The sequence below is a fragment of the Nematostella vectensis genome, chromosome 8 (genome assembly GCF_932526225.1).
Source record: "Nematostella vectensis chromosome 8, jaNemVect1.1, whole genome shotgun sequence".
In the NCBI taxonomy this organism is placed as follows: Eukaryota; Metazoa; Cnidaria; class Anthozoa; order Actiniaria; family Edwardsiidae; genus Nematostella; species Nematostella vectensis.
In genome coordinates this window covers 2,278,717-2,306,701 of record NC_064041.1, presented here as the reverse complement: position 1 = coordinate 2,306,701, position 27,985 = coordinate 2,278,717, and the positions used below count along the sequence as shown (strand labels likewise).

At 42.0% G+C, this 27,985-nt stretch overlaps 1 protein-coding gene across 2 annotated transcripts; it reads left to right on the top strand.

Moving 5' to 3' along the window:
- Positions 1-44: 44 nt before the first annotated feature.
- LOC5516735 (endoplasmic reticulum transmembrane helix translocase) lies at positions 45-26,928 on the top strand. Of its 2 annotated transcripts, none has more exons than XM_048731400.1 (29): positions 45-340; positions 869-958; positions 2,095-2,288; positions 2,706-2,877; positions 3,133-3,189; positions 3,261-3,330; positions 6,394-6,503; positions 6,812-6,941; positions 7,364-7,419; positions 7,798-7,924; positions 8,341-8,478; positions 9,027-9,147; positions 9,967-10,121; positions 10,872-11,047; positions 12,568-12,678; positions 13,117-13,242; positions 13,811-13,931; positions 14,003-14,115; positions 14,408-14,506; positions 15,205-15,301; positions 15,696-15,781; positions 15,869-16,027; positions 20,543-20,657; positions 20,904-21,039; positions 21,475-21,535; positions 21,902-22,044; positions 22,374-22,485; positions 23,326-23,469; positions 26,341-26,928. In XM_048731400.1, exons 1-29 carry the CDS (start codon positions 80-82, stop codon positions 26,446-26,448), a joined length of 3,588 nt encoding a protein of 1,195 aa, XP_048587357.1. In that variant the 5' UTR covers positions 45-79; the 3' UTR covers positions 26,449-26,928. The 2 variants fall into 2 exon arrangements, with proteins under 2 accessions (XP_048587357.1, XP_032242459.2); XM_032386568.2 differs by having other exon boundaries at positions 46-340; positions 20,540-20,657.
- Positions 26,929-27,985: the final 1,057 nt, after the last annotated feature.

The following is a 27,985-nucleotide window of genomic DNA, read 5'->3' as shown; positions in this document are numbered from 1 at the left end:
CGCGAAACAAGACAATTAAGTACAATGTTCCAGTCAGCGGTATAAGACTGTGGGCGCAAGTACACCTTGCATTTCCAAGATGGCGACCGGCGGGTCTTTGACCGAAGAGATAGACTACGTAAAACTGTACAATCTACGGCCGCTTGTGTTCCATCTCTACCTTCTACCATTCATACCCCTATATGGCGCCTGGTTATACACATGGCTGATGATTTATGGCGTCTCGGAGTATTTTGAAGCAGGGTTAATAGCCGTCGCTATCATCGGTTTATTGCAGATCCTATCCGGCCTTTTCTGCCATTGGAACGTCCACGTGCGATCTTTCTTTACTTGTGCTTCGGTGAGTAGCGGAAATGATAATGTATTTGGTATCCTTAAGAACTGGACCTGATTCTTGACTTTATTCACGAAGTTGCGATCGCTAGTTGACGTTATCGATCTTTCTTGCTTCATAATTTTGTCTAATTTTGTACCAAAAATCCATTAAAAAATCCTTTAGATCACTCTTAACTCTGTTTAGGTCAACGTCGTTACTTGATACCATTCGCACAAATGTACCAAATACTAAGGACGGAATAATTATCTGATTTTCTTCGAGATAAAAATGTCTTAATAATTTGAATGACATTTTGAAAATCTAACTGGTAACAAATAATTATAAGTTATATATGTTACTGTAAGTAGGTATACTAACACAAGCTAGCGAAACATCTGACAACAAGTTGGTCTGAAATTCTATCAATAGGAAAAAAATAAAAAAAATTTTTACACCATTTTATTGTTGTTTTTGAAAATACTGATTTGAATTTTATATTTATGAATGATATACTTTGCTACTGTTAATGATATTTATTCATTTTCTGTTTAGGAGAGTAATCCTTCTAGAGCCAAAATCATCAAAGTTGTCCCCACAGCTAACAACGGATCAGCAGAACTGATCAACTTACACCACGATAAGGTACAATTATTGTGTAAATAATAATTATAAGCCAATAGTCTCAGTCCCCTAAGTGATGTTGTAAGGCTTAAAAATTCCAAAAATTAGAGTAGAAAATGGATAGGGGTGACCCCACCCACCTACCCCCCTATCCCATTTTTTGCAGAATGAACATCACAGGCTTCCCTCACTTTTCCCCAGGCTCTTTTAGACCATTTAGAAAAATAACAAATATTGATGATTGAAATAATGTGTTAACAATAACATTTAAGACGTTTGTCATTCTGTCCTTCATGAGCAGTAACTCATGCATTTCACTGTAATTCACCAGATGGCAGTGCATTTACTGATAACAGTTATGTACAAACGCATAAACATTAATGTTCCAAGTTATCTCCAAGAACATTTGTCCTTAAACTGTGATGGTCACTCTCGAAACACGAGATACAGTAATGTTATATGCCCTAAGTATAAGCACGAGATCGCAAGTAGGCGCACCTTTGCAGTCTCCGCATCAAAACTATGGAACAGTTTAAGTCTAGATGCCAAAAAAGTAGACTCTCTTAAATGTTTTAGAGTTACTTTATGGAAAAAAGCTCTACATGATCAAAAGTTTTTGCAACATTTTAACGCTTAATTTTTATAGTTTTCATTTCTGTTTATTTAGTTTTATATAGCTTAATATAAATATATATTTATATATACATCTCTGCCATTTTTATCATATATTTTTATCAAGTGTAATTGTTAATTTTTAGTGTGTAATATTTGAGGTGAGGGCCACAAGGTTATTAGCCAATTGGCTATTAAGTGCTTCCTCTTAAAGTCTTTATTATTATATTATTATAACATGGTGTGAGAATGTAGACCAGCCATTTTTCACTTTTTCAATTTTCTTTTATATGGCTTTTTGGAACTGTTTTTTAACTTTGCAAGATCCCTTGGTGCCAGCTATTGGCGAAATTATATCATTTCAGTGAACCTAAAAACAAATAAGATGCATTGTACATTATATGTGACTTGTGTATTGTGCTTTTATTCTTGACAGTGTTCGTGGCTTCTTTTTTTGCATACAGTGGATTCTGTTAATTCAATCTCTCAACGCTGCACCATGGGTATATTATCATTCCTACTGTTGTCTATTCTGTTATTACTAGGACAAGCAAACTGGCAAGGAGATTATCTGGTTCAACTTCCAAAAAGCAAAGTATGTGTATGACAGTGAGGAGAAGAAGCGATTTTGTGCTGTGCAGTTTCCTATCAACGAGGCCATGGGGCATTACCAGGAGAGTAAGGGCTACCTCGACGATACCATGGTGAACCAGGCACAAGCTAAATTTGGAACCAATGAGTGAGTACAGGAGCTATATATTATTTATGACAGCCATTAGACCTCCAACCAATGAAAACCATGAGGCGTCAAGAAAGCAAACAAGAGATACATACACAAATATGCACTAAGTCAACAACAACGCAATGCCAGAACTTATTCGAACTTTATTCAATTGCTGGCTGTTGTGGAAGGCGATCCATTTTGATTTTGTTTTGGTTTTGATTGGTCCAAATCTGGGATTGATGCAGAATTGGAGGTGTTCTAAAGTCATGATTGACGTCCACCAAAAACCAGTCACAACTCACAAACAAAACATATAGGGTGGATGTGTGACTGAAAAGGTATAAAATGTCCTGGCAAACCAACTGATAACTGACTTGTTCTGTAATCAAGGTGAATGATGACACACCCCTGTATTTTTTCCTTCTTCTTCAGGCTGGAAATGACAGTGCCAGACTTTATGGAGTTGTTCAAGGAGAGAGCCACTGCTCCATTCTTTGTTTTCCAAGTGTTCTGTGTGGGTTTATGGTGCCTTGATGAGTACTGGTACTACAGTGTGTTCACCCTCTTCATGCTGATCGCTTTTGAGGCAACTCTTGTACAGCAGGTACAGTGGAAGCTTCAAGGTTCAAATGCAGGGTTTTTTTTTGTTTTTACCTGCTTACCTGAGGTGATGTTGAGCTTCTGTGGTTTGTAATTTGGAAAAACTTCCCTAACTTACGCAGCTAAATTCAGCTTATGTCTATCAATCAACATGTATGTATCCTCAAAACTTTTATTGACTTAAATGCATGAATATTAGTGATACAGTATGTAACAAAAGATATCCCACATTAATACATCTGATGACATTCCATTACAGCAACTAAGAAATATGAAAGAGATTAGGAAAATGGGAACCAAACCTCACTTAATTCAGGTAAGAACTCAACATCTTTCAGGATTGTTGAGTGGTGATCAAAATCACTTATCAGTACTCTGACTTTCTAGGTTTACAGAAATAAAAAGTGGCGTCCCATTCTAAGCAACGAGTTGTTACCTGGTGATATTGTATCCATAGGTATGTGTTGTGTTGTTTGTAATCTATATCTACATTTATATTCTTAATTACTCTCTGTATTCATGTTGCAGATGCACTGCACTGTATGGTACTGTGTATGACTTTTGGCCATTCAAAACTTGGGCATAGACATGATTTGCAAGGGAAATGCAGGCATAAATCAACAGTCTAAGCCTCTGTTTCACATTTGTTTTGGGTCCACTTCTCATGATAAAGCAAAAAGCTTGCAGTAGTGAAGTTTCAACAGGGAATATTGGTTTGTTATATGTTGCAGTCAATAATAAATGTCAGTCCAAAATGAAAATGGACTAGTCGAAAATAAAACCAAACCAGTCCATATTCGTTTTTAACTAGTTTAAGTAGTGGGGTTAGGGTTAGTTTAAGTAGTGGGGCTAGGGTTAGTTTAAGTAGTGGGGCTAGGGTTAGTTTAAGTAGTGGGGTTAGGGTTAGTTTAAGTAGTAGGGTTAGGGTTAGTTTAAATAGTAGGATTAGGGTTAGTTTAAGTAGTGAGGTTAGGGTTATTTTAAGTAAAAAAAATAGAACTAGCGACTAACAAAGGCGACGAAAACAAACACAATTTGATGACAGCAGCTTTAATCGTTGTGAATACAGGAATCTAATAATAAGTGGTACTGTCGTTCTACTCATTCATACAGCCATTACAGTCATGTGGGTCATTGAAGGTGCGCCATCTTTGACGCTCTCGTAAGGGAGACCTCTGTGGAATAGTCAAAGACTATGTTGAGCTTGGCAATTTTGTTCAATCTATTCAGGGAAATTAATGAATCAATCACACCAAATTTAGTGACAATTCTTGCATTGTCATTTGCTTTCTCTATTATCTTAGCAAGAAGGGAGTTTGGATGTAGCGGACCTTTATCGACTACATTGATCTTTACAGAAACATAATAATTTTCTTGAAAGTTTAGCTTTCTTGTTTGTGTTTCCTTCATTTTCCGATTATAACCTGCCTGGTTTTCAAACACTTGGTCATTTTCACGTTTTCGCTTTTGTGCTCTTGTCTCAATGATGATTCCACTTTCATCTTCTTCCACATTTTGATCATGGCATTCTATGGTGCTGACTGTCATGGTAGTTGTTTTTGATGTCGCTGCCCTTTCAGGGACTGTCTCGCTCTTTCTTTTTCGTTTTTGGGCTCTTGTCTCAACAGTTGTAGCTCTTCTTCTTCTGTATTACTCACGGATTCGACTTTATCATCGTTGTTTCCTTCTTCTTGAACGGTGCTTAGGATACCGGTTATTTCCCTCGTTGGGGTCAATGCCTTCTCTTTCAGAATTTTGCACCAATCATTTGATGCTAATCCCTTCTCTTTAATGAGGCTCAACAAATTCTCCTTTACTAGTCGGTTTGCCCTCTCGACAAGTCCCTGAGCAGAAGGGTTTCTTGGAGCGCCTCGGGCTTGTGGTATGTTGAACTTTGTGCAGAAGTCATCAACGCTCCCTTTAAACTCTCCTCCCCTGTCTGTGTGCAATTTGCATGGAAACCCGAACTGCCAAAACAAGGGCTCGATGGTTTGGGCGACTTCAAGACTTTCCTTCTTTTTCAGTGGAAGTAGCCATGAGTACTTGGAAAAATGATCTTTAACATGAAGAGCCCATAAATGCCTCCGTCCACAATTGCAGGGTATCTTACGAAAATCAATTAAATCCTATTTCCAGGTGGCTCAAAAATCCATCTGCCTGAATAGGTTTTGTCACCGGCTTCTTGCAATAGTTGGTGAGGCTGGCTTGTTCTTGATGCAATTTGCATATGGAGGTAAATAATGTTATGATTTGTTTAGGTAGGTTACTATAATTCTCATTGAGATACTTGGCAGTTTTATCCCTCCCTCGGTGGCAGATTGCTTTGTGAGCTTGTGAGAGGACATCGTGGATGGTCGATTTATGTACAACATACTTTCCCTTGGCATCAATGACTCTTCCTTCCTCGTCAACATTCCACTTATTGCGAATGATTTTCAACTTATCATTGTCCGACAGTGCGATGTCCTTCTTCTCTTCTGGCGTCGTACATTTCAGCCATTGCTTGGCCTTCTCGTAAAATTTGTCACAGATGTATAATGTTGTGTTGCTTTTGCTAGACCTCCTTTTTTTCTTAAATTCTTCTAATTTCGAGTAGAAATCGTCTGCATTGACACAGACGCTAGCAGCCATTGCTAACTAAACACGCTTTGGTGACTGCGCTTGCGTGGAGTTTTGTATTGTTGTTCATTTCCCAAGAGGCGCCACAGTTATAAAATTAGTTTCTAAACCGTGTCTTCCATCGCAATGTCTGGATGGCAGAGTGGTTAAGGTAACGGACTGGCAAGCTAGAGATCGAGAGTTCGATCCTAGTGGTGGCACATACTGAAAAAAAAGGTAAGATGGCATTTATAACAGTAGGCAGGCAGGTAGGTAAGGAATAGAAGAAAAGGAAAAAGCAGGAAAGGAATGAGAGTGAAAAGGAAAGGAATGGGAGAAAGGAGGAAAGGGATGAGAGATAGTGGAAAGGAGCGAGTAGAAACAAAATGGAATAAGACTTTTTTACCCCCGGAAAATACCTAGCCTCATTTTTTTAATGAGACCCCAAAAGGGAAAATCCCTTTTTAGAATCATTGACATATTCAACCATATTATTTTAGACTAGTCCAATTTCATTTTGGACTGGTTTGGTTTCATTTTGGACTAGTCCATTTTTATTTTGGACTAACATTCATTTTCGACTACAACATATACACCCCCCTTAGCAGCCAAAAAGTGGGTCATTTCTTTTAAGCAATTCTTAAACACCATGCTTCAAATACCTGAAACAGTCGTAGTCATCATCTTGGATTTAAGTGGTTTTAGTCTTGTTGTCTGCAATAAAAACTTCCACTAAATGCTTGCAAGCAGACAAACATTTTTCGCTTGTTGAAACTTGGTAGCAGAAATCTTACATACAAAGACTCAAATAAAAATTGATGTGAAATAGCATCTACAAATTGGATATCACCATGGCAACTGTGGGTTTAGCCTTAGCCCAGATTAATAGTTTGGATTTTTTTATGTGTCTATCTAATCCTAGGGCGTCCTAAGAACTCTGATGTGCTGATACCATGTGACATGTTGCTGTTAAGAGGTTCGTGTATTGTGGATGAAGCCATGCTGACAGGGGAGTCTGTTCCACAAATGAAGGTATTAAATTTTGATGGTCAAATTAGTATTAAAATGTTGTTTTTTTCATTTGAATATTTAAAACTCATTGAATAGCATGGTGCCATATTTTTGTAGAATGGTTTGGATTTGATAGTGATTCAATTGGATTTACTATAGTTTGCCGGTGAAATCATATCTAATTTGCATTGAGTTTTTTAGCCAATGAAATCATGTAAATGCAGAGATGATCAAGAAGCTATAAATTAATCGTAATAAAACATATGACATCCATAGACCATATTTTAACCTACAATATCAATAAAGTTCTGTGGGTATTTTGTCGTTAGGAGCCCATAGAAGGGCTGGAAGCACATGAGGTGTTTGATATGGACGTCCACGGCAAGCTACACCTGTTGTCTGGCGGAACCAAAGTGGTTCAGCACTCACCCCCTCCTAAAACGGCCGCAGGAATAAAGGGTAAGATGTCACATTTTGTCATGAGACATCGGGTGTGATACTTGGTCACTTGACATCTGGTCATGTGAGGCAGTGTGATATGTGGTCATGTGACATCTGGTCATGTGATATGTGGTCATGTGACATCTGGTCATGTGACATCTGGTCATGTGATATGTGGTCATGTGACATCTGGTCATGTGACATCTGGTCATGTGACATCTGGTCATGTGATTTGAGGTCTTGTGATACAGGCTCATACTGTATGGTCTTACAAGAGGCAGTTATGATAAGGAATTCAAGCCAAAAGTTTTCTTTACAATATTACCCATTTCAATGAATAATGAAAATAAAATGTATAAAAGAGGTTGTCTCACTACTGTACACTACTGTACGTATAATAAGTCTTTTGATAATATCACCCTTTTTTCTTCCACACCCAGCATCAGACAATGGCTGTATAGCATATGTGCTGCAGACGGGCTTCAACACATCTCAGGTGAGAACTTTTAGCTAGTTACTCTTTTCCTTCGTCATAAGTGGTTACTTCTTTTATTTCAAATAATTGCTTTTTGTCACTATGACCAGTAAAGGTGGCCTTTTTGAAAATTTCCAGGCATAATGGCAAATGTTATTATAATGTTAATGCAGAAATACTACTGTAAGCATTTCACATGTGGTTGACTTTACCTATCAGAATTTATGTAATGTAAACTACTCTATGAAGTTTACCATCAATCTGAGTTTAAGTGTAAGCAGTGTTATTAAAAAATTGTACCACGGGCTCGCATCCCCAGCGGTTGTTTCATTACCCATATACAAATAAATGAGAGCTAGAACTTCTGCCTTAACATCCGTCATTCTATTTCCTATCCAGGGCAAACTGCTACGTACCATACTGTTTGGTGTAAAGCGTGTCACAGCTAACAACCTGGAGACGTTTATGTTCATCTTGTTTCTTCTTATTTTTGCTGTTACTGCTGCTGTTTACGTCTGGGTTAAAGGTAAGGAGAATATGTGAAGCATTATTCAGTAAAATCCAGTTGGTAAGAACACCACTTGGACCAGTAAAACAGTACTTGAAATTTTCTGATGTCCAGACCATAACCAATTGGTTATATTTTCTGTGCTCAATGAAGTATTTAACAGGTGTCTAAGTGCAGGGTTCAATTATAACCTGTTTTATAGTGGCTTCCTGTAGCCTAAAATCTGTCTAGCTTTCCATTTAACAAGATGCATCCTTTTATACGATGACAAGGCTGAATGATAAATCTGGTGGGTGTTTTAATGATTGATAATAATTAACTTACATTTGCAAAATAAATAAATAATGACAAGGATAACCTTTAAACAAGAAGCCTGTGCTTATATATCTTTATTGTAGTGATGTTGGACATGGTATCTCTAATGCATTTTCCAGGTACTGAGGACCCAAACCGGAATAGGTACAAGCTGTTCCTGGAATGCACCCTGATCTTGACGTCTGTGGTGCCACCAGAGCTACCTATAGAGCTCTCACTTGCTGTCAACTCATCACTTATGGCTTTACAAAAGCTAGGTAAGAGCATTGCATTATACAGTGGAATCCTCTTATTAAGGAGGTATCTGGATGCTAGAAAACAGAGCCATTAGACAACCATCCACTAGGCAAACCTTTTGCCTAATAACCTAGGAAAGTTGCCTAATAACTTTGTTTCAACATCCACTATTTGTTAGTCCTTACACTTATGCATATAAACTGGATGTCTTGTTAAAGCAGGATCGCAGTTGTAGAAATGTAGGGCTTTTCCCATCAAGACTTAGGCAACTTCCTTAATAACGAGGTGCCCTTAGAGTAAGGCTCCACTAGATAATGAAAATGTGTCTGTAAGCACTTATAACCAGTGAAGTTATAACACCGTAATTATAATTACCAGGGAACATACATACTACAGCTTACTGTCATTTTCCTGTGTTAGAGTTTAAGAATTTTCACTGCTTAATGTTCTTATCTGAGAAGACAAGTGATGGACTCTTGCAAACATTGAGAAGCAGGTTTACACTTATAAGAATGACAACAGACATTCCTCTTTACCATAGGGACTTACTGATTTTCTTTTTATTCAGGTGTTTACTGTACTGAACCCTTCCGAATCCCCTTTGCTGGTAAAGTGGATGTGTGTTGCTTTGACAAGACTGGTACTCTCACCAGTGATAACCTTGTTGTTCAAGGTGTTGCAGGGATAAGGTAATTGAGGACAATCTTACCTATGATAACCATGTAGTACTAAGGTAGGAGGGGTGTCACCCACACCAGTGATAACCATGTAGTACATGGTGTTGCAGGGCTAAGGTAAGAGAGGGGTCTTCCTTACAATTGATAACCATGTATTACAGAGTGTGGCAGGGTTAGGCAAGAGAGGGGTCACCCTCACTGTTGTTGATAACCATGTAGTGTACTACATGGGGTCCCCCTCACAAGTGATAACCATGTAGTACAAGGTGTGGCAGGGATAAGGTAAAAGAGGGGTTACCCTAACCAGTTATAACAATGTGGTACAGGGTGTTGCTGGGCAAAGGTAAGGGAGGGGTCACCCTCATCAGTGATAAACATGTAGTATAGGGTGTGGCAGGGCTAAGATGAGAGGGGTCACCCTCACTGTTGGTTATAACCATGTAGTGTACTACATGAGGTCTTCCTCACAAGTGATAACCATGTAGTACAAGGTGTGGCAGGACTAAGGTAAGGGAGGGGTCACCCTCACCAGTGATAGCCATATATCAGGGTTGAGTTACCAAAAATGTTATATTTAGAAGCAGCTGTTGTGTTAGCCTGCCAAAAATTGAAAAGAAAAATAAAGTGTGTGTGTTTTCCTTACCTGTTATGTATTACTAAGCCCCTTAGTTGTTTTCACTGCAGTCACACAACTTTATTGTGTGACTTTATTCTGCTAATTTTAAAATGTGTTACTATTGAAACATGCTCTTTCCACTTGCTTTTCCGATATTTTTTTCCAATTGTATCGAGCTGTTTTTTTAAAAGCTTTCTTTGCATTCTTTTTTTTAGAAATGATGATGAGATCAGCTCTGTATCAGAACTCCCTGACAACACTCTCCATGTGCTCGCATCATGCCACTCACTAGTCTGTCTGGATGACATCCTGGTGGGGGATCCACTGGAGAAGGCTGTGCTGCAGGCAATTGACTGGAGGCTCACCAAAGGTAAACAAAAAGGCGCTATAAAATCTGTTGGGTATTTAGCTTACCATTTACTTCACCAAAGGTAAACGAAAAGGCTATAAAATCTGTTGGACATTTAGCTTACCATTTGACTGGAGGCTCACCAAAGGTAAACAAAAAGGGCTATAAAATCTGTTAGATATTTAGCCTACCATTTACCTCACCAAAGGTAAACAAAAAGGCACTACATAATTTATTGGGTATTTAGCTTGTACTTGTTTCCAGTAGGCAAGGCTGAGTTTCTTGTGGTATCTATTATATGGATTGTAATGATATGTTTATTCCCCGGGTGGGGTTTGCCAGGGTAAACTTTACAGGGATGCTGGTTGAATTAGAAAAATACCCCCTTAAAAATACCAGCACACCAAGATTGCTACCCTAAACAGTACCAAAGAATCAAAAATTGCCCCTAAATTTCTGATAGAAAAGGCTGTTTTTCTCATGTACTCCCTAAAAAATACTTGAGGCCTGGCATTGACCCCTAAAGAATATCCCTATCAGGTCAACATGGCAAGACCCTCCCCTCCCTGCTTATTATCCACACCTTTGCATTAACATAATCAAATAAATTAAAGACATGGCCAGGAATGCCATGATATATATGGTACATGGTTTTCTGTTGCTAGGTTTTTTTCAAAAGCTGGGTTAATGTCTGGTTTATTAAAGCTCCTTACACACTTATCAGGGTTCCCCCTGCCCTGATTACATTTTGATAGATTTTGGTTGTTTCAGGTGACCTGGTTTTACCAAATAAGGGGCGTCGGCTGACAATGCGCATCATGCACAGGCATCACTTCTCCAGCGCCCTCAAGCGTATGTCAGCGGTAGTCTCCATGCAGACACAGGGATCCAACACAAGCGAGTACTTTGCTGCTGTCAAGGGAGCCCCTGAAACACTCAGAAATATGGTAAGACTCCATTACAAGTAATGGGGCTCCTGGAACACTTAGAAATATAGTGAGACTCCATTACAAGTAATGGGACTCCTGAAACACTAAGAAATATAGTGAGACTCCATTACAAGTAATGGGGCTCGAAACACTAAGAAATATAGTGAGACTCCATTACAAGTAATGGGCTCCTGAAACACTAAGAAATATAGTGAGACTCCATTACAAGTAATGGGCTCCTGAAACACTTAGAAATATAGTGAGACTCCATACAAGTAATGGGGCTCGAAACACTAAGAAATATAGTGAGACTCCATTACAAGTAATGGGCTCCTGAAACACTAAGAAATATAGTGAGACTCCATTACAAGTAATGGGGCTCCTGAAACACTTAGAAATATAGTGAGACTCCATTACAAGTAATGGGCTCCTGAAACACTTAGAAATATAGTGAGACTCCATTACAAGTAATGGGCTCCTGAAACACTAAGAAATATAGTGAGACTCCATTACAAGTAATGGGCTCCTGAAACACTTAGAAATATAGTGAGACTCCATTACAAGTAATGGGTTCCTGAAACACTTAGAAATATAGTGAGACTCCATTACAAGTAATGGGGTTCCTGAAACACTTAGAAATATAGTGAGCCTCCATTACAAGTAATGGGGTTCCTGAAACACTAAGAAATATAGTGAGACTCCATTACAAGTAATGGGCTCCTGAAACACTTAGAAATATAGTGAGACTCCATTACAAGTAATGGGGCTCCTGAAACACTTAGAAATATAGTGAGACTCCATTACAAGTAATGGGCTCCTGAAACACTAAGAAATATAGTGAGACTCCATTTAAAGTAATGGGCTCCTGAAACACTAAGAAATATAGTGAGGCTCCATTACAAGTAATGGGGTTCCTGAAACACTTAGAAATATAGTGAGACTCCATTACAAGTAATGGGGCTCCTGAAACACTAAGAAATATAGTGAGACTCCATTACAAGTATTGGGCTCCTGAAACACTAAGAAATATAGTGAGACTCCATTGCAAGTAATGGGCTCCTGAAACACTTAGAAATATAGTGAGCCTCCATTACAAGTAATGGGGTTCCTGAAACACTAAGAAATATAGTGAGACTCCATTACAAGTAATGGGGTTCCTGAAACACTTAGAAATATAGTGAGACTCCATTACAAGTAATGGGGTTCCTGAAACACTTAGAAATATAGTGAGACTCCATTACAAGTAATGGGGCTCCTGAAACAATTAGAAATATAGTGAGACTCCATTACAAGTAATGGGCTAATGAATCACTTAGAAATATAGTGAGACTCCATTACAAGTAATGGGGCTCCTGAAACACTAAGAAACACTCATGACACCACTCCTTTCATTGAAAGCTTCTGTTTCTCCTTTAATGGTAGGTTACTGAGTAAACTGTGGCCCACGGACAACTAATAAAGTAGCCCCCTCAAAGTGACAATTTGTCGGTTGCGTCAGCTCCAGCTCACTCACATGAGAAATTGTGATTGCGTTACAGTACGAGAAAGTCCCGGATAACTATGACGCGGTGTACAACAAGATGACGTGCCAGGGATCACGTGTGCTCGCACTTGGGTACAAGAAGCTTGGAGAGCTTGGCAACAAAGAGGTATCATGAGTGGTGTAGGGTGGGGGTAAGAGTCTGGTCGTGGAACCCACAAATATGGGACGCAATGGACGTAAGGGCGCAATGGCAGTATGGGCGTAATGGACGTAAGGGCTACCAAAAATGTTTTAAAAAAGTTCAGTTCAGAACTCGATAAATTACAATATTAACATAATAGCTGCTTCCACTATCATTTTTGTATTTTCCATTAGAAATGTTCGTATTCAAATACTATTAACTCGTATGTTTTTACTTCTCTAAGTTATACAATGCGTTTTATGATAATAAGTCGTTAATATAGGTAGTGCGTTAACTGAATGGTATTTTTACTCCAATATTACTTCTTCTCAATGCGTTAAGAAGTTTTCATTGTTGCTTTTGGCTTCTTGTGATTTCATAGTTACATGCTAAGTTTTGTGGTTTTCCTGTGTTGTTTTCTAGATGCGTGACCTGGGACGAGAGGAGGTGGAGAGCCAGTTGCAGTTCGTTGGTTTCGTCGTGATCGCCTGTCCTCTAAAAATGGACTCAAAGAACGTCATCAAGCAGATCCAGGAGTCGTCTCACCATGTAAGCGGCCGAGGAATTGGACAGGGGAACATATACTATACATCCGATACGCGATGTTTCCCTGTTTGCTGTTTCCTAAGCTCGCATATTTTATCACCATTCTGAGCTCCACTGCCCTAGAATTTTTTTACAACCATTTATGTTTTGTGACGAATTGGGCTAAAATTCTATAGTGAGTAGAGCCTTATCGAACAATCTCAGTGAGCTTACACAGCAAGCATGATAGGATTTGTACCAATCTGCATCAATGCTTTGGAGTGGCGAGCCAAAGTTTTGTCTTTGAAGTTCGCCGCATCTCCTAACCAGTCTTCTCTATTAACTATGGCTCAACAAACGACACGTGACCATTAACTCTTATAAGCTCTTATTGGTCCAACACACATAACTTTAAACTTTTATCGGTTCAACACACGACACGTGACTATAACCTTCAGTTCTTATTGGTTCAAGAAATGACACGTGACTATAAACTTGTGTCGTTATTGGTCCAACACACATAACTTTGTACTCATATTGGTTCAATGTAAAACACCTTGTTATAGCCTTGAGCTCTAATTTTTCGTTTCAGGTGACCATGATCACTGGCGACAATCCACTTACCGCTTGCCATGTGGCCAAGGAACTAAGGCTCACAAAAAAGCCAATTATTGTTTTGACCCCTCCAGTCTATAATCACGTGAACAATCATGGTACGTATGGTCAATAAATTCACATGTGCTTATTTTCGGTAATTTTCTTTGTTATTCTATCCCTGTGGTAGTGGATGGTGATTGGCACTGGGAACCAGCTGATCGATCTTTCTCCATACCTCTCTCGCCGTCTGGAGGATCACGGGAACTCATCAATAAATACGACATGTGCATTACAGGCGAGGTACTTTAGGTCCCCGTATGTAGACCGTGACCTTTCTTTCTTGACCGTAACTTAAAGCTCTCATTGGTTCAACCAATGACACGTGTCCATTTCCCAAAGCTCTCATTGGTTTAACACATGACACGCACGTGCCCATAGCCTAAACTCTAATGGCTCAACACATGACATGTGCCCATAACCTAAAGCTGTCATTGGTTCAACTCTTGACATGTGACCATTACCTTACTTTAGTAAGCCCTCATGACAATTGGTCGGCTTAGAGCTTTCATGGTATTTCTATTTCTTTCTATAGGCATTTTCTTATCTGACAACTCATCCCGAGGCGTCCAAGCTTTTTGATGCTATCCTTCCGTTCGTCCGCGTCTTTGCTCGTGTTGCCCCGAAGCAGAAGGTAGGCGGTCATACAATACTAGAATCAAGATCAGTTCTGATCTAATCAGTTCTGAGTGAGAGAGCGGGATAAAATGGACCAGGAGAAATAGTTCGAGCTTGGAGCTCGTGTTATCCTAGTAAAAAAATGACTGGAAATTAGGTCAAATTCCAAAGGAAATCGAACCCAGTTCGAGTTAATAGGGAATTCCACTTTGAATTGGCGAGGTTCTAGTGATTAAAAAATTACATTACATAATTTGCGTTTTGCCCACTTGTCATGGAAACTAGCATCTAGTGCTGAAACCATAAATTCTAGAAAATGTATCCATTACTCTTTGATCCCTATTTGGGCTATTATCTGACAACTTCTTCATCAGAATATTTATTCTCTACGGATTTATAAATACCAAAAACAATGCATCCCATCCCATATGATGTAAAACTTTTTTAAACTTGGTTCGTTAAAATCTGAAAAGGATACAATATGTCGATGTAAATGTAGTGCAATTTTCACTAGTTAATAACATCTTTGACTTTTGTAATAACAAGAAATTCCAAGTGTCAACTACGGTAAAAGGAGCTTTTGAAATACCCCCAATTACCCCTCCCTACCTAGTGTGAGACAAAAAAGAAATATGCACCCAGGTGGCTTTTAGAGCTCTACGGTTAATCTTGTGTCTATCTTTTCGCCTGTTTTAACGTCTGTCTTTGTTGTAGGAACTGGTGATCACTCGGTTAAAGAGCAGAGGCTACGTAACACTCATGTGCGGCGACGGTACCAATGACGTAGGCGCTCTCAAACATGCGCACTGTGGTACGTAGTTGAAAAGACAGTTGAGTATGCGCACATCTGTTGCTTAAGCACTGTACGTGGCGTGCTATTACTCTCAACTTGAACTATTTCGCGGTGATAATGTTTCGCGTTGTTTCGTCACTTTCTAGCTTTTGACGCGCTTTTATATCAAGATGACATCTATTACAGTGCGACGGGCGATACCGTGGCAACATCGTGGAACATACCAATAGCGATGCGATAAATGTGGTTTTTGAATGAAACGAGCTTGCCAATTTCAGAACAAGACGGTATCCTCTTAGTTACGATGTTCGTGTCGACCATAAATGTGATTCTTACATAGGCAAACGTCCTTAGTTGTAGGGGTTGCGTTCCTAAAGGGTAGTTCTGCATGACATGCTGTGTTACCTTGTAGGTGTTGCGTTACTAACTGGTGCACCCGAGCGACTCCCTGAATCCGGCAAACGCAGCAAAACTCACGATGAGAAGACGTCTGCTTCGGTACGAGTTTTTGTCCTTATTGATGATTTTCCTTCTTTTGTAGACGTTCGGGAATAGTGAAGACATCTTTTTTTTTATCGTATCTAGAGTGACGACAAAGGTAGTCATGGTAGCAGTGACATCACTATAGTACCGCGAGGCAAGCTGGGATCGCATGCTGCGGCTAAGGGCGCGTCACGTGCCGCGAAGATGCGCGCTATGGCACGAGGGGACGACACGGCGGCAAACGCCAAGGCTGAGCAACAGGTAAGAGCAACGAAACTACAGTTGAACTACTAAAGCCTTATTGTCACCAGTTTACTTCCGGTCGATTAGGTAACAATATCCGATGATTTTTAACGGAAAACGCAAAAAATATCTCAAAATATTGAAAGCAGTGTGTTTATTGGAAGTTTCTTTGAGGATCTGATTGATAATTTAGAGCGGATGGCCTGTTTAATATCTCGGATTTAATAGATTCTTTTGTCTTTTAACGGTTGAGGTTTCCGTCGGACCTCCGGAAGTATACTGGTGACAATGCGGCTTTAAGCGCCAGCCTGTATTCAGCGGATGACCTTATATTTAATTTTCACAAAAATTTTGTGCAGTGGTTCCCTTACTAAGGGACTACCGTGGGGACCATGCTAAATGATATGTACGGTGGTACCTCTATTAAGCGGCCACCCTAGGGACCGTGCCAAGTGATGTATACAGTGGCACCTCTATTAAGCGGCCACGCTAGGGACCGTCCTAAGTGATGTATACAGTGGTACCTCTATTAAGCGGCCACCCTAGGGACCATGCCAAGTGATGTATACAGTGGTACCTCTATTAAGCGGCCACCCTAGGGACCGTGCCAAGTGATGTATACAGTGGTACCTCTATTAAGCGGCCACCCTAGGGACCGTCCTAAGTGATGTATACAGTGGTACCTCTATTAAGCGGCCACCCTAGGGACCGCGCCAAGTGATGTATACAGTGGTACCTCTATTAAGCGGCCGCCCTAGGGACCGTCCTAAGTGATGTATACAGTGGTACCTCTATTAAGCGGCCACCCTAGGGACCGTGCCAAGTGATGTATACAGTGGTACCTCTATTAAGCGGCCACCCTAGGGACCGTCCTAAGTGATGTATACAGTGGTACCTCTATTAAGCGGCCACCCTAGGGACCGTGCCAAGTGATGTATACAGTGGTACCTCTATTAAGCGGCCACCCTAGGGACCGTCCTAAGTGATGTATACAGTGGTACCTCTATTAAGCGGCCACCCTAGGGACCGTCCTAAGTGATGTATACAGTGGTACCTCTATTAAGCGGCCACCCTAGGGACCGTCCTAAGTGATGTATACAGTGGTACCTCTATTAAGCGGCCACCCTAGGGACCGTCCTAAGTGATGTATACAGTGGTACCTCTATTAAGCGGCCACCCTAGGGACCGTCCTAAGTGATGTATACAGTGGTACCTCTATTAAGCGGCCACCCTAGGGACCGTACCCAAGTGATGTATACAGTGGTACCTCTATTAAGCGGCCACCCTAGGGACCGTCCTAAGTGATGTATACAGTGGTACCTCTATTAAGCGGCCACCCTAGGGACCGTGCCAAGTGATGTATACAGTGGTACCTCTATTAAGCGGCCACCCTAGGGACCGTCCTAAGTGATGTATACAGTGGTACCTCTATTAAGCGGCCACCCTAGGGACCGTCCTAAGTGATGTATACAGTGGTACCTCTATTAAGCGGCCACCCTAGGGACCGTACCCAAGTGATGTATACAGTGGTACCTCTATTAAGCGGCCACCCTAGGGACTGTCCTAAGTGATGTATACAGTGGTACCTCTATTAAGCGGCCACCCTAGGGACCATGCCAAGTGATGTATACAGTGGTACCTCTATTAAGCGACCACCCTAGGGACCATGCCAAGTGATGTATACAGTGGTACCTCTATTAAGCGGCCACCCTAGGGACCGTACCCAAGTGATGTATACAGTGGTACCTCTATTAAGCGGCCACCCTAGGGACCGTACCCAAGTGATGTATACAGTGGCACCTCTATTAAGCGGCCACCCTAGGGACCGTACCCAAGTGATGTATACAGTGGTACCTCTATTAAGCGGCCACCCTAGGGACCGTCCTAAGTGATGTATACAGTGGTACCTCTATTAAGCGGCCACCCTAGGGACCATGCCAAGTGATGTATACAGTGGTACCTCTATTAAGCGGCCACCCTAGGGACCGTCCTAAGTGATGTATACAGTGGTACCTCTATTAAGCGACCACCCTAGGGACCGTGCCAAGTGATGTATACAGTGGTACCTCTATTAAGCGGCCACACTAGGGACCGTGCCAAGTGATGTATACAGTGGTACCTCTATTAAGCGGCCACCCTAGGGACCATGCTAAGTGATGTATACAGTGGTACCTCTATTAAGCGGCCACCCTAGGGACCGTACCCAAGTGATGTATACAGTGGTACCTCTATTAAGCGGCCACACTAGGGACCATGCCAAGTGATGTATACAGTGGTACCTCTATTAAGCGGGCACCCTAGGGACCGTACCCAAGTGATGTATACAGTGGTACCTCTATTAAGCGGCCACACTAGGGACCATGCCAAGTGATGTATACAGTGGTACCTCTATTAAGCGGCCACCCTAGGGACCGTGCCAAGTGATGTATACAGTGGTACCTCTATTAAGCGACCACCCTAGGGACCGTGCCAAGTGATGTATACAGTGGTACCTCTATTAAGCGACCACCCTAGGGACCATGCCAAGTGATGTATACAGTGGTACCTCTATTAAGCGGCCACCCTAGGGACCGTACCCAAGTGATGTATACAGTGGTACCTCTATTAAGCGGCCACCCTAGGGACCATGCCAAGTGATGTATACTGTGGTACCTCTATTAAGCGGCCACCCTAGGGACCGTCCTAAGTGATGTATACAGTGGTACCTCTATTAAGCGACCACCCTAGGGACCATGCCAAGTGATGTATACAGTGGTACCTCTATTAAGCGGGCACCCTAGGGACCGTCCTAAGTGATGTATACAGTGGTACCTCTATTAAGCGGCCACCCTAGGGACCATGCTAAGTGATGTATACAGTGGTACCTCTATTAAGCGGGCACCCTATTGACCGTCCTAAGTGATGTATACAGTGGTACCTCTATTAAGCGACCACCCTAGGGACCGTACCCAAGTGATGTATACAGTGGTACCTCTATTAAGCGACCACCCTAGGGACCGTGCCAAGTGATGTATACAGTGGTACCTCTATTAAGCGGCCACCCTCGAGACCGTGCCAAGTGATGTATACAGTGGTACCTCTATTAAGCGGCCACCCTAGGGACCGTCCTAAGTGATGTATACAGTGGTACCTCTATTAAGCGGCTGCCCTAGGGACTATGCCAAGTCATGTATACAGTGGTACCTCTATTAAGCGGCCACCCTAGGGACCGTGCCAAGTGATGTATACAGTGGTACCTCTATTAAGCGGCCACCCTGGGGACCGTACCCAAGTGATGTATACAGTGGTACCTCTATTAAGCGACCACCCTAGGGACCGTCCTAAGTGATGTATACAGTGGTACCTCTATTAAGCGACCACCCTAGGGACCGTGCCTAGTGATGTATACAGTGGTACCTCTATTAAGCGGGCACCCTAGGGACCGTCCTAAGTGATGTATACAGTGGTACCTCTATTAAGCGGCCACCCTAGGGACCATGCTAAGTGATGTATACAGTGGTACCTCTATTAAGCGGGCACCCTAGGGACCGTCCTAAGTGATGTATACAGTGGTACCTCTATTAAGCGACCACCCTAGGGACCGTACCCAAGTGATGTATACAGTGGTACCTCTATTAAGCGACCACCCTAGGGACCGTACCAAGTGATGTATACAGTGGTACCTCTATTAAGCGGCCACCCTAGGGACCATGCTAAGTGATGTATACAGTGGTACCTCTATTAAGCGGCCACCCTAGGGACCGTCCTAAGTGATGTATACAGTGGTACTTCCCTCGGATTGACAAGAGTTGTATACAGTTCAAGTTAGCGGGGTCTTTCTTTATTTTACTTTAGATCTTTTTTTTTTGTCGTGAAAATTAAGGTGCCATTTTGCTTTCAACGCAAAATCACCCAGAGCACCACGTCCATTGGTGAAGATAATGTTAGCCTGCAAATATCGTAAACCTGATACATGATAAAGAATCAGACTTCATTCATTAATAGGTATCTTATATACTATTCTGTTTTCTTAGAGACACGAGAAAACGTCACTGAATTTTGGGATTTTCTAGGATACATAGACATGACGGAAAAAATGACGCTTCAAATAAGCTAATTTCAGATCTAATAAGGCGGAAAATTTCTCTAAGTACTTATTGAGTAATAGCAAACGAAATATATAATGCGACTTTTTTTTAAATTGATGCGACTTTTTGTAACGTGTCATTGAAATTCGAGCTTTTCGTCCCTGAACTCATACATAGCGCAAGGATGATCAAGAAAAAAATATCTTAAAAAGCAAAAATATGGGTATGTGCATTTCGGCCTCACGTTATTTGTGTTTCAAAAATCAGTCCGGAATACAAAGAACCGATGGCCATTGTAAGAAATTGTCTCTTCTTTCTCTATCTCGAATTGCGAATTTTCCAGGTTTTTCCGTCATGTCGGATACATATACTTAAACTTCTTTTGGATCGAGAGGGTTTTGCAGCAAAGGTTTGACCCCAAGAGACCATGTCTCTTGTTTATCCATTTATTAAACTTTCACAGAAGAAACTGCAGGAGATGTTAAAGCAAATTGACGAAATGGAAGGACCACAGATAGTTCAACTTGGAGACGCGTCTATAGCTTCACCATTCACCTCGAAATCTTCATCAATTAACTGCGGTAAGTTCCAAGGCCATCAATTAAAAGAAGAAACACCTGTATGCGATATGAGGGCTTTTTTACCACCAGGCACGAGGAGGATAGGTAAAAATGACGAAAAATGTTTTGATCACCTAGCTCAAGGAGGGTTCGCAATGGAAAAATGATAATTTCTAAGATAAGACCCAACCCTTTGGGGGGTACATGGTACCCTGTGCCGTCCCTGTTCTAACTCAAACTACTTCTCGTTTCTGTTGTTCTGAATAGTGTGCCATATTATCAAGCAAGGTCGTTGTACGCTGGTCACTACCCTGCAGATGTTCAAGATTCTTGCACTTAATGCACTCATTCTGGCGTACAGTCAAAGCGTGCTCTATCTGGATGGCATAAAGTTCAGTGATGGGTACGTCTAATGTTTCAAACTATACTGCCGTTGATAAATTTTATACTGAGGTAACGTTATTGTTTGTTTATGTACCTGAAATGCTTGAAGAAGGCCAGTTACACCGTAATTTTACGTTCCCACATCCGTTTCCATCAGGCTAATTCAAACAAGTATTTGATATATTTTCAATGATATATTTCCAGAAAAGCATCACGCTTTATTCGTGGATGGTTATTTGAAAGTTTTCTTGCCAATAGACCGTTGTTTTTTTGTGATGTGAATAATAACAGTGGAGTGTCTGATCGACATTCCTTAAAATTCGGGTGCATGGCTATCTTATATGGCTATATAATCTTCATATCCATAGCCTGGTTCAATTTTGAATTTGACAATTTTCATGTTTTAGTTTTACAATGCAATTTGCTTTTGAAGTTAATTTTGGCTATATAACAGGCAAGCTACTCTACAAGGAGTGCTCTTAGCCGGGTGTTTTCTCTTCATATCTCGATCAAAGGTAAGTGCTGAAAAGGTACCCAGTCTCCTCAGGAATCCGATCGACCACAGCTAGCCCAACTAACCATGTTGGTTTTATCTCTGCTGTCCAATTATTTTCTCGCTTTGAAAATATTTTATAATGGCTATATTTGGGTGGAAATAGCAACGATCAGTCGCGGGAAAAATCATTACAGGGGAAGCTTCAAATGTATGGTATTGAAAGAAATAAAGGAGTTTTATATTGAAATTGAAAGATGGGTATTTAAGGAAGCATGTCTTCCGACCCTTCTCCCTCCAAAAACATAATGTTCAACTTTTATATACCCTTCCCATAAGGAACTTCCTTTGATACGCTCACTTAAATTCCTTTGTTTTTCATCGACAGCCCCTGACCGTACTATCCAAGAGTAGACCGCTGCCCAATATATTCAACTTCTACACGATATTGACAGTATTGGGCCAGTTTGCAGTGCATTTTATCGCGCTAGTGTACATGGTTGGGCACGCCAAGCGCCTTACACCTTCCAGGTAAAGTAACACTAACGTGTTGGGTCACAGGCCTCTGATTACCCGGTCATCTGTAGCTTTGTTTTCCCTAGTTCTGTATTGCAATACTATGTGGTCACTGGCCTTAGATCTTCTATCAGATAACCTGTATACCTTGGACTGTATTTTCTCTAATTTTGAAAGTGCTTTCAAAGTATTGGGTTGCAGGCCTTAGATCTTCTATCAGATAACCTGTATACCTTGGACTGTATTTTCTCTAATTTTGCAAGGCAGTACTTTCAAAGTATTGGGTTGCAGGCCTTAGATATTCTATCAGATAATCTATTTCCCTTGAACTCTGTTTCCTATAGTTCTGCAGTGCACGTTAATTTGGAGTCGAAGTTTGAGCCTACCATACTTAACAGCACAGTTTACATTATATCAGTCGCTCTTCAACTGCTCACCTTTGCAGTTAATTATAAGGTCAGTCCTATTTGACATATTACCTAATTTTTTCTTCACCATTCCCATAGTTTTCTAGGTAATCAGGTAATATATGATAATAGTAAATTAGATTTTCGTCGAGTAACTGAAAAAAAACATCAGTGGGAAGCAAAGAAGTACCTTACAGCCAATTGGATTCATTAGCAAACTCTTGCCATGAATTTCGAACTGCTAAATCTTCTCCGATTTCTATCATTCTTTCACGGAACTAAGTTTTCTGGTTTTTGAATGCTCAGCATTTTGCACCGAGTTGCTTTGATCTGAAGCCATCTAAACGCCTTCCAAAAAATTCGCTGTGAAGAAAATCTCTATTTAGGGTAAGTTTATTTATTATCCCAAGGGGTGGGTGGGGGCGTGGGAATTTTGATAAAAGCAAGGGAACAAATTCCAGGTGGAATAAACTTTTCCATGCCCCCCCCCTCCACTTATGCTTCCCTCATATTTTCGGTGCCCCCCTCCCCTCGAGAAAACCCTAAGAAAGAAGGAGCAAAGGAGGGAACGGCAACGACAATGTCAAAGGAACGCGAGCAAGAGATTAGCTGCAAGCTGGTGAGAAAGTGGAAGGAATTCGCTTAAAAAATTAATCTAGAAAAAGTGAAGGCACACAAATGTGTGATTATATCCAGGTTGTCAACATGATATAGATGGATGATATATATGACAGAAGAAGCAAAAATGCGTTTCGTTCTTTTCCATTCAAAAAAAGCGCAGCACGAGAAAGAGGACGACAGCAAATAATATATGAGCGAGGATATTGATGACAAAAAATGTCAAATTTCTCCTGATACACCGCTTGATGATGCCATGTTTTTTTCGTAGGGACATCCTTTCATGGAGAGTCTACTCGAAAATAAGCCGCTGACCTATAGCTTGCTGGCATCTACGGGATTCGTTGTCTGTATGGTCACAGGATCTGTCCCGGAGCTGACGGATCAATTTGAAATCGTACCGTTTCCCCCTAAGGTATGTCGTCCCCTCCCCTCCAAGCTATGTCGTCCCCTTCCCCCCTAAGGTATGTCGTTCCCTCCCCCTAAGGTATGTCGTCCCCTTCCCCCCTAAGGTATGTCGCCCCCCCCCCAAGGTATGTCGTCCCCTTGCCCCTAAGGTATGTCGTCCCCTCCCCCCTAAGGTATGTCATCCCCTTACCCCCTAAGGTATGTTGTCCCCTTCCCCCCTAAGGTATGTCGTCCCCTTCCTCCCCTAAGGTATGTCGTCCCCTTCTCCTCTATGGTATGTCGTCACCTTCCCCCCTAAGGTATGTTGTCCCCTGCCCCTATAAGGTATGTCGTCCCCTTCCCCCCCTAAGGTATGTTGTACCCTCCCCCCTAAGGTATGTCGTTCCCTTCCCCTCTATGGTAGGTCATACCCTTCCCCCCTAAGGAATGTCATCCCGCCAAGGAATGTCGTCTTCTCGCCCGCTAAGGTATGTCGTCCCCTCCCCCTGAGGTATGTCATCCCCTTACCCCCTAAGGAATGTCCCCTTTCCCCCCTAAGGTATGTTGTCCCCTTCCTCCCTAAGGTATGTTGTCCCCTTCCCCCCTAAGGTATGTTGTCCCCTTCCCCCCCTAAGTTATGTTGTCCCCTTCCCCCCCTAAGGTATGTTGTCCCTTTCCCCCCTAAGGTATGTTGTCCCCTTCCCCCCCTAAGGTATGTTGTCCCCTGCCCCTCTATGGTATGTCGTCCCCTTACCCCCTAAGGTATGTCATCTGCTTCCCCCCTAAGGTATGTCATCCCTTTACCCCCTAAGGTATGTCATCTGCTTCCCCCCTAAGGTATGTCGTCCCCTTCCCCTCTATGGTATGTCGTCCCCTTCCCCCCTTTGGTATGTCATCCCCTCCCCTCTAAGGTATGTCATCCCCTTCCCCCCTAAGGTATGTCGTCTCCTTACCCCCTAAGGTATGTCGTCTCCTTACCCCCTAAGGTATGTCGTCTCCTTACCCCCTAAGGTATGTCGTCTCCTTACCCCCTAAGGTATGTCGTCTCCTTACCCCCTAAGGTATGTCGTCCCCTCCCCTCTAAGGTATGTCATCCCCTTACCCCCTAAGGTATGTCGTCTCCTTACCCCCTAAGGTATGTCATCCCCTTCCCCCCTAAGGTATGTCGTCCCCTTCCCCTCTATGGTATGTCGTCCCCTTCCCCCCTTTGGTATGTCATCCCCTCCCCTCTAAGGTATGTCATCCCCTTCCCCCCTAAGGTATGTCGTCTCCTTACCCCCTAAGGTATGTCGTCTCCTTACCCCCTAAGGTATGTCGTCTCCTTACCCCCTAAGGTATGTCGTCTCCTTACCCCCTAAGGTATGTCGTCCCTTTCCCCCTTTGGTATGTCGTCCCCTCCCCTCTAAGGTATGTCATCCCCTTACCCCCTAAGGTATGTCGTCTCCTTACCCCCTAAGGTATGTCATCCCCTTCCCCCCTAAGGTATGTCGTCCCCTTCCCCTCTATGGTATGTCGTCCCCTTCCCCCCTTTGGTATGTCATCCCCTCCCCTCTAAGGTATGTCATCCCCTTCCCCCCTAAGGTATGTCGTCTCCTTACCCCCTAAGGTATGTCGTCTCCTTACCCCCTAAGGTATGTCGTCTCCTTACCCCCTAAGGTATGTCGTCTCCTTACCCCCTAAGGTATGTCGTCCCTTTCCCCCTTTGGTATGTCGTCCCCTCCCCTCTAAGGTATGTCATCCCCTTACCCCCTAAGGTATGTCGTCTCCTTACCCCCTAAGGTATGTCGTACTCTTACCCCCTAAGGTATGTCATCCCCTCCCCTCTAAGGTATGTCATCCCCTTACCCCCTAAGGTATGTCGTCTCCTTACCCCCTAAGGTATGTCGTCCCCTCCCCTCTAAGGTAGGTCGCACCCTTACCCCCTGAGGTATGTCGTCTCCTTACCCCCTAAGGTATGTCATCCCCTTCCCCCCTAAGGTATGTCGTCCCCTTCCCCTCTATGGTATGTCGTCCCCTTCCCCCCTTTGGTATGTCATCCCCTCCCCTCTAAGGTATGTCATCCCCTTCCCCCCTAAGGTATGTCGTCCCCTCCCCTCTAAGGTAGGTCGCACCCTTACCCCCTGAGGTATGTTGTCCCCTTCCCCCCTAAGGTATGTCGTCCCCTTTCACCCTAAGGTATGTCGTCCCCTCCCCCCCCCCCTAAGGTATGTCGTCCCCTTCCCCTCTATGGTATGTCGTCCCCTTCCCCCCTAAGGTATGTGCTATATGGCTGGCATCAGCGTCACCAGCCAACCAGCATGGCCTGGTTGGCATGTTTCAGAGCACATCCGATGGAAAATTCATGAGGGTTGTGCCAATCAAAACAGTAAATCTGGCCTGGCTAATTTGCCAAAAATTTTAAACCTGGTGGCCATGGTAGCGGGCATCGCAGTATAAGAGTTTGGCATGCAAAACGATACGTTATTTCTAGGCTATGATAGGATATAATACCCAGATGTTTGAACACATTCCCTAGCTTTATGACTGTTCGTGCCCTTCCCCCTTTAAAGTCCGACTCTAACAGACATTTACCCTTGCCGAGGTTGTTCCAAAAAGTGTTTAGTAGTCTCTGATGAATTTGTATCGTTTTCTCATTCCGGGAGTGTTTAGCTGACCTTTCCGAGCTTGTCTCTGATGTATTTGTGTTGTTTTCTTGTTCCGGGAAGTGTTTAGTTGACATTCCCCATTGCGCAGCGTACCTCTGTTATATTTGAGTTGTTTTCTAGTTCTGGGAAGTGTTTTTTAAGACCTTTCCGAGCTTGTCTCTGATGTATTTGTGTTCTTTTCTAGTTCCAGGAAGTGTTAAGTTGGCATTCCTTGTTGCCCAGCGTATCTCTGATATGTTTGAGTTGTTTTCTAGTTCCGGGAAGTGTTCCTCCAGACCTTACTAATCGATGCAATGGCAGTCTTCTTGTTGGATAGAGTCCTCAACTTCATCCTTGGGAAGTCGCGTCTAAAAAATCATTAACCATCCAGACCATCTAGCTGCTGCTCATAGAATATTTAAAATTCCACATAAAGCATTATTTTCAAAATTTGTAATAAAAAGAACATATTTCGACGGTTACGTGAACATGAAGTTTTAGGAATTCACATCTTAATAGGTAGTCGTCCTTTTCTTCACATAATATGTGGAGCTGTTTGCTTCTCGTTGGTGGGGCGAAAAATATTCAACAGGATTTTAGTTGTTAATCGTTGAAACAGTGGGAAGATTTCACGTCGATTACATTTCTTGAAAAAGATTCGGAGAGGGCCTGCATCTAGCTGGAAACTGTGGCGGTCATCTTGAGTTCTTTCTGATAAATCCTCTCAAAACGCCTGCTAGCTTTATCGAAATTCAGATCTGTTGATGTAAAACTTCTATATACTTTTAAAGGAAGGTAGAGGGAAATACAAAGACATGTATTTAATGCTTACTGGCAAATAAAGACACTTTATTTGAATGACATCATTCTATGGTTAAAATGAATGATAAAGGTGTCAGGGCGGGAGGAGGGGGGTGTCAAGTCGGGTTTTAGACGTTTAGATCGCGATTTTAGCTTTTTGTTACTCTAAATCCTTTAATTAAAATCTTTTATCAGCAGATTGAGCATTCTGCCTTTCAAAGTAGTTTTTTCCCCCCTGTATTTGGTACGTTAGGAGCGGAACTAGCCAGAAAGTGGGAGGAGGGAGGGGGGGGGACTATTGACTGATTGCGTTGGCGGCATCTAGGGTTATGCTCCTTCCGGGGAAATATTGGCGTTTATTAGGTAATCATCCATGCAAAAACCAGGCAAAGTCCCAGTATCCTGTGGCAAAAAGCTTCATCCTAGCTTTCCAACATTACACAGGATCCAGAAGACGGGATACAGTAGATAGGATCCAGAAGATAGAATCCAGAAGACAGGATCCAGATGATAGGATCCAGAAGACAGGATACAGAAGATAGGATCCAGAAGATAGTAAGATTTTGAAGAAAACGTGTAAAATATTTCCTTTCTTTGGTAAACCAATAAGAAGAAGCAACAATTTGTTGGTGTCTGATATCTACAAGGTTCCCCACATAAAATTACCTAAAAAGCTGTACTACACACAATAATTAACCCGTCAATACACTCTTTTTTTTATAACAACGTCTAATTTTAAGTTGAGGCTGGGCTGTTCTTATTTCTGGGACATTTTAAGGCTGAATATGTTCTTTTGTGCCTTCTGAGCCTCGGCATGTTGTTAGCATGTTCTTAAAATTTGGTGAAATCACAAGCTGGACTTTCTTATAAAAAAAGGTTCTAAAAAGAGAGTATTGCAAATTCTCCTCTTTGTTCCCAGCTTCCCCTAAGGCGCACAATATCAGTTCAACAAATCAACTACTTTTAATGCTTTATCGCCCACATCTAGCATTTGGCTAACAAAAATGCCTTACATCACAATAAAAATAAACAACTAACCGACTACACCTGTTAAAGAGAGTCACGCATTGTCACGCATCGTTTGTCATTGACACGCGCAGTGGAGGGATATTGCCCCTC

Bases quoted from the DNA above. Each gene is read 5' to 3' on its own strand.
- LOC5516735 (XM_032386568.2), top strand. From the start codon at position 80: ATGGCGACCGGCGGGTCTTTGACCGAAGAGATAGACTACGTAAAACTG. The intron at 2,878-3,132 runs GTACAGTGGAAG...ATTCCATTACAG, and splicing joins AGGCAACTCTTGTACAGCAG to CAACTAAGAAATATGAAAGA. The intron at 6,504-6,811 runs GTATTAAATTTT...TTTTGTCGTTAG, and splicing joins AGTCTGTTCCACAAATGAAG to GAGCCCATAGAAGGGCTGGA.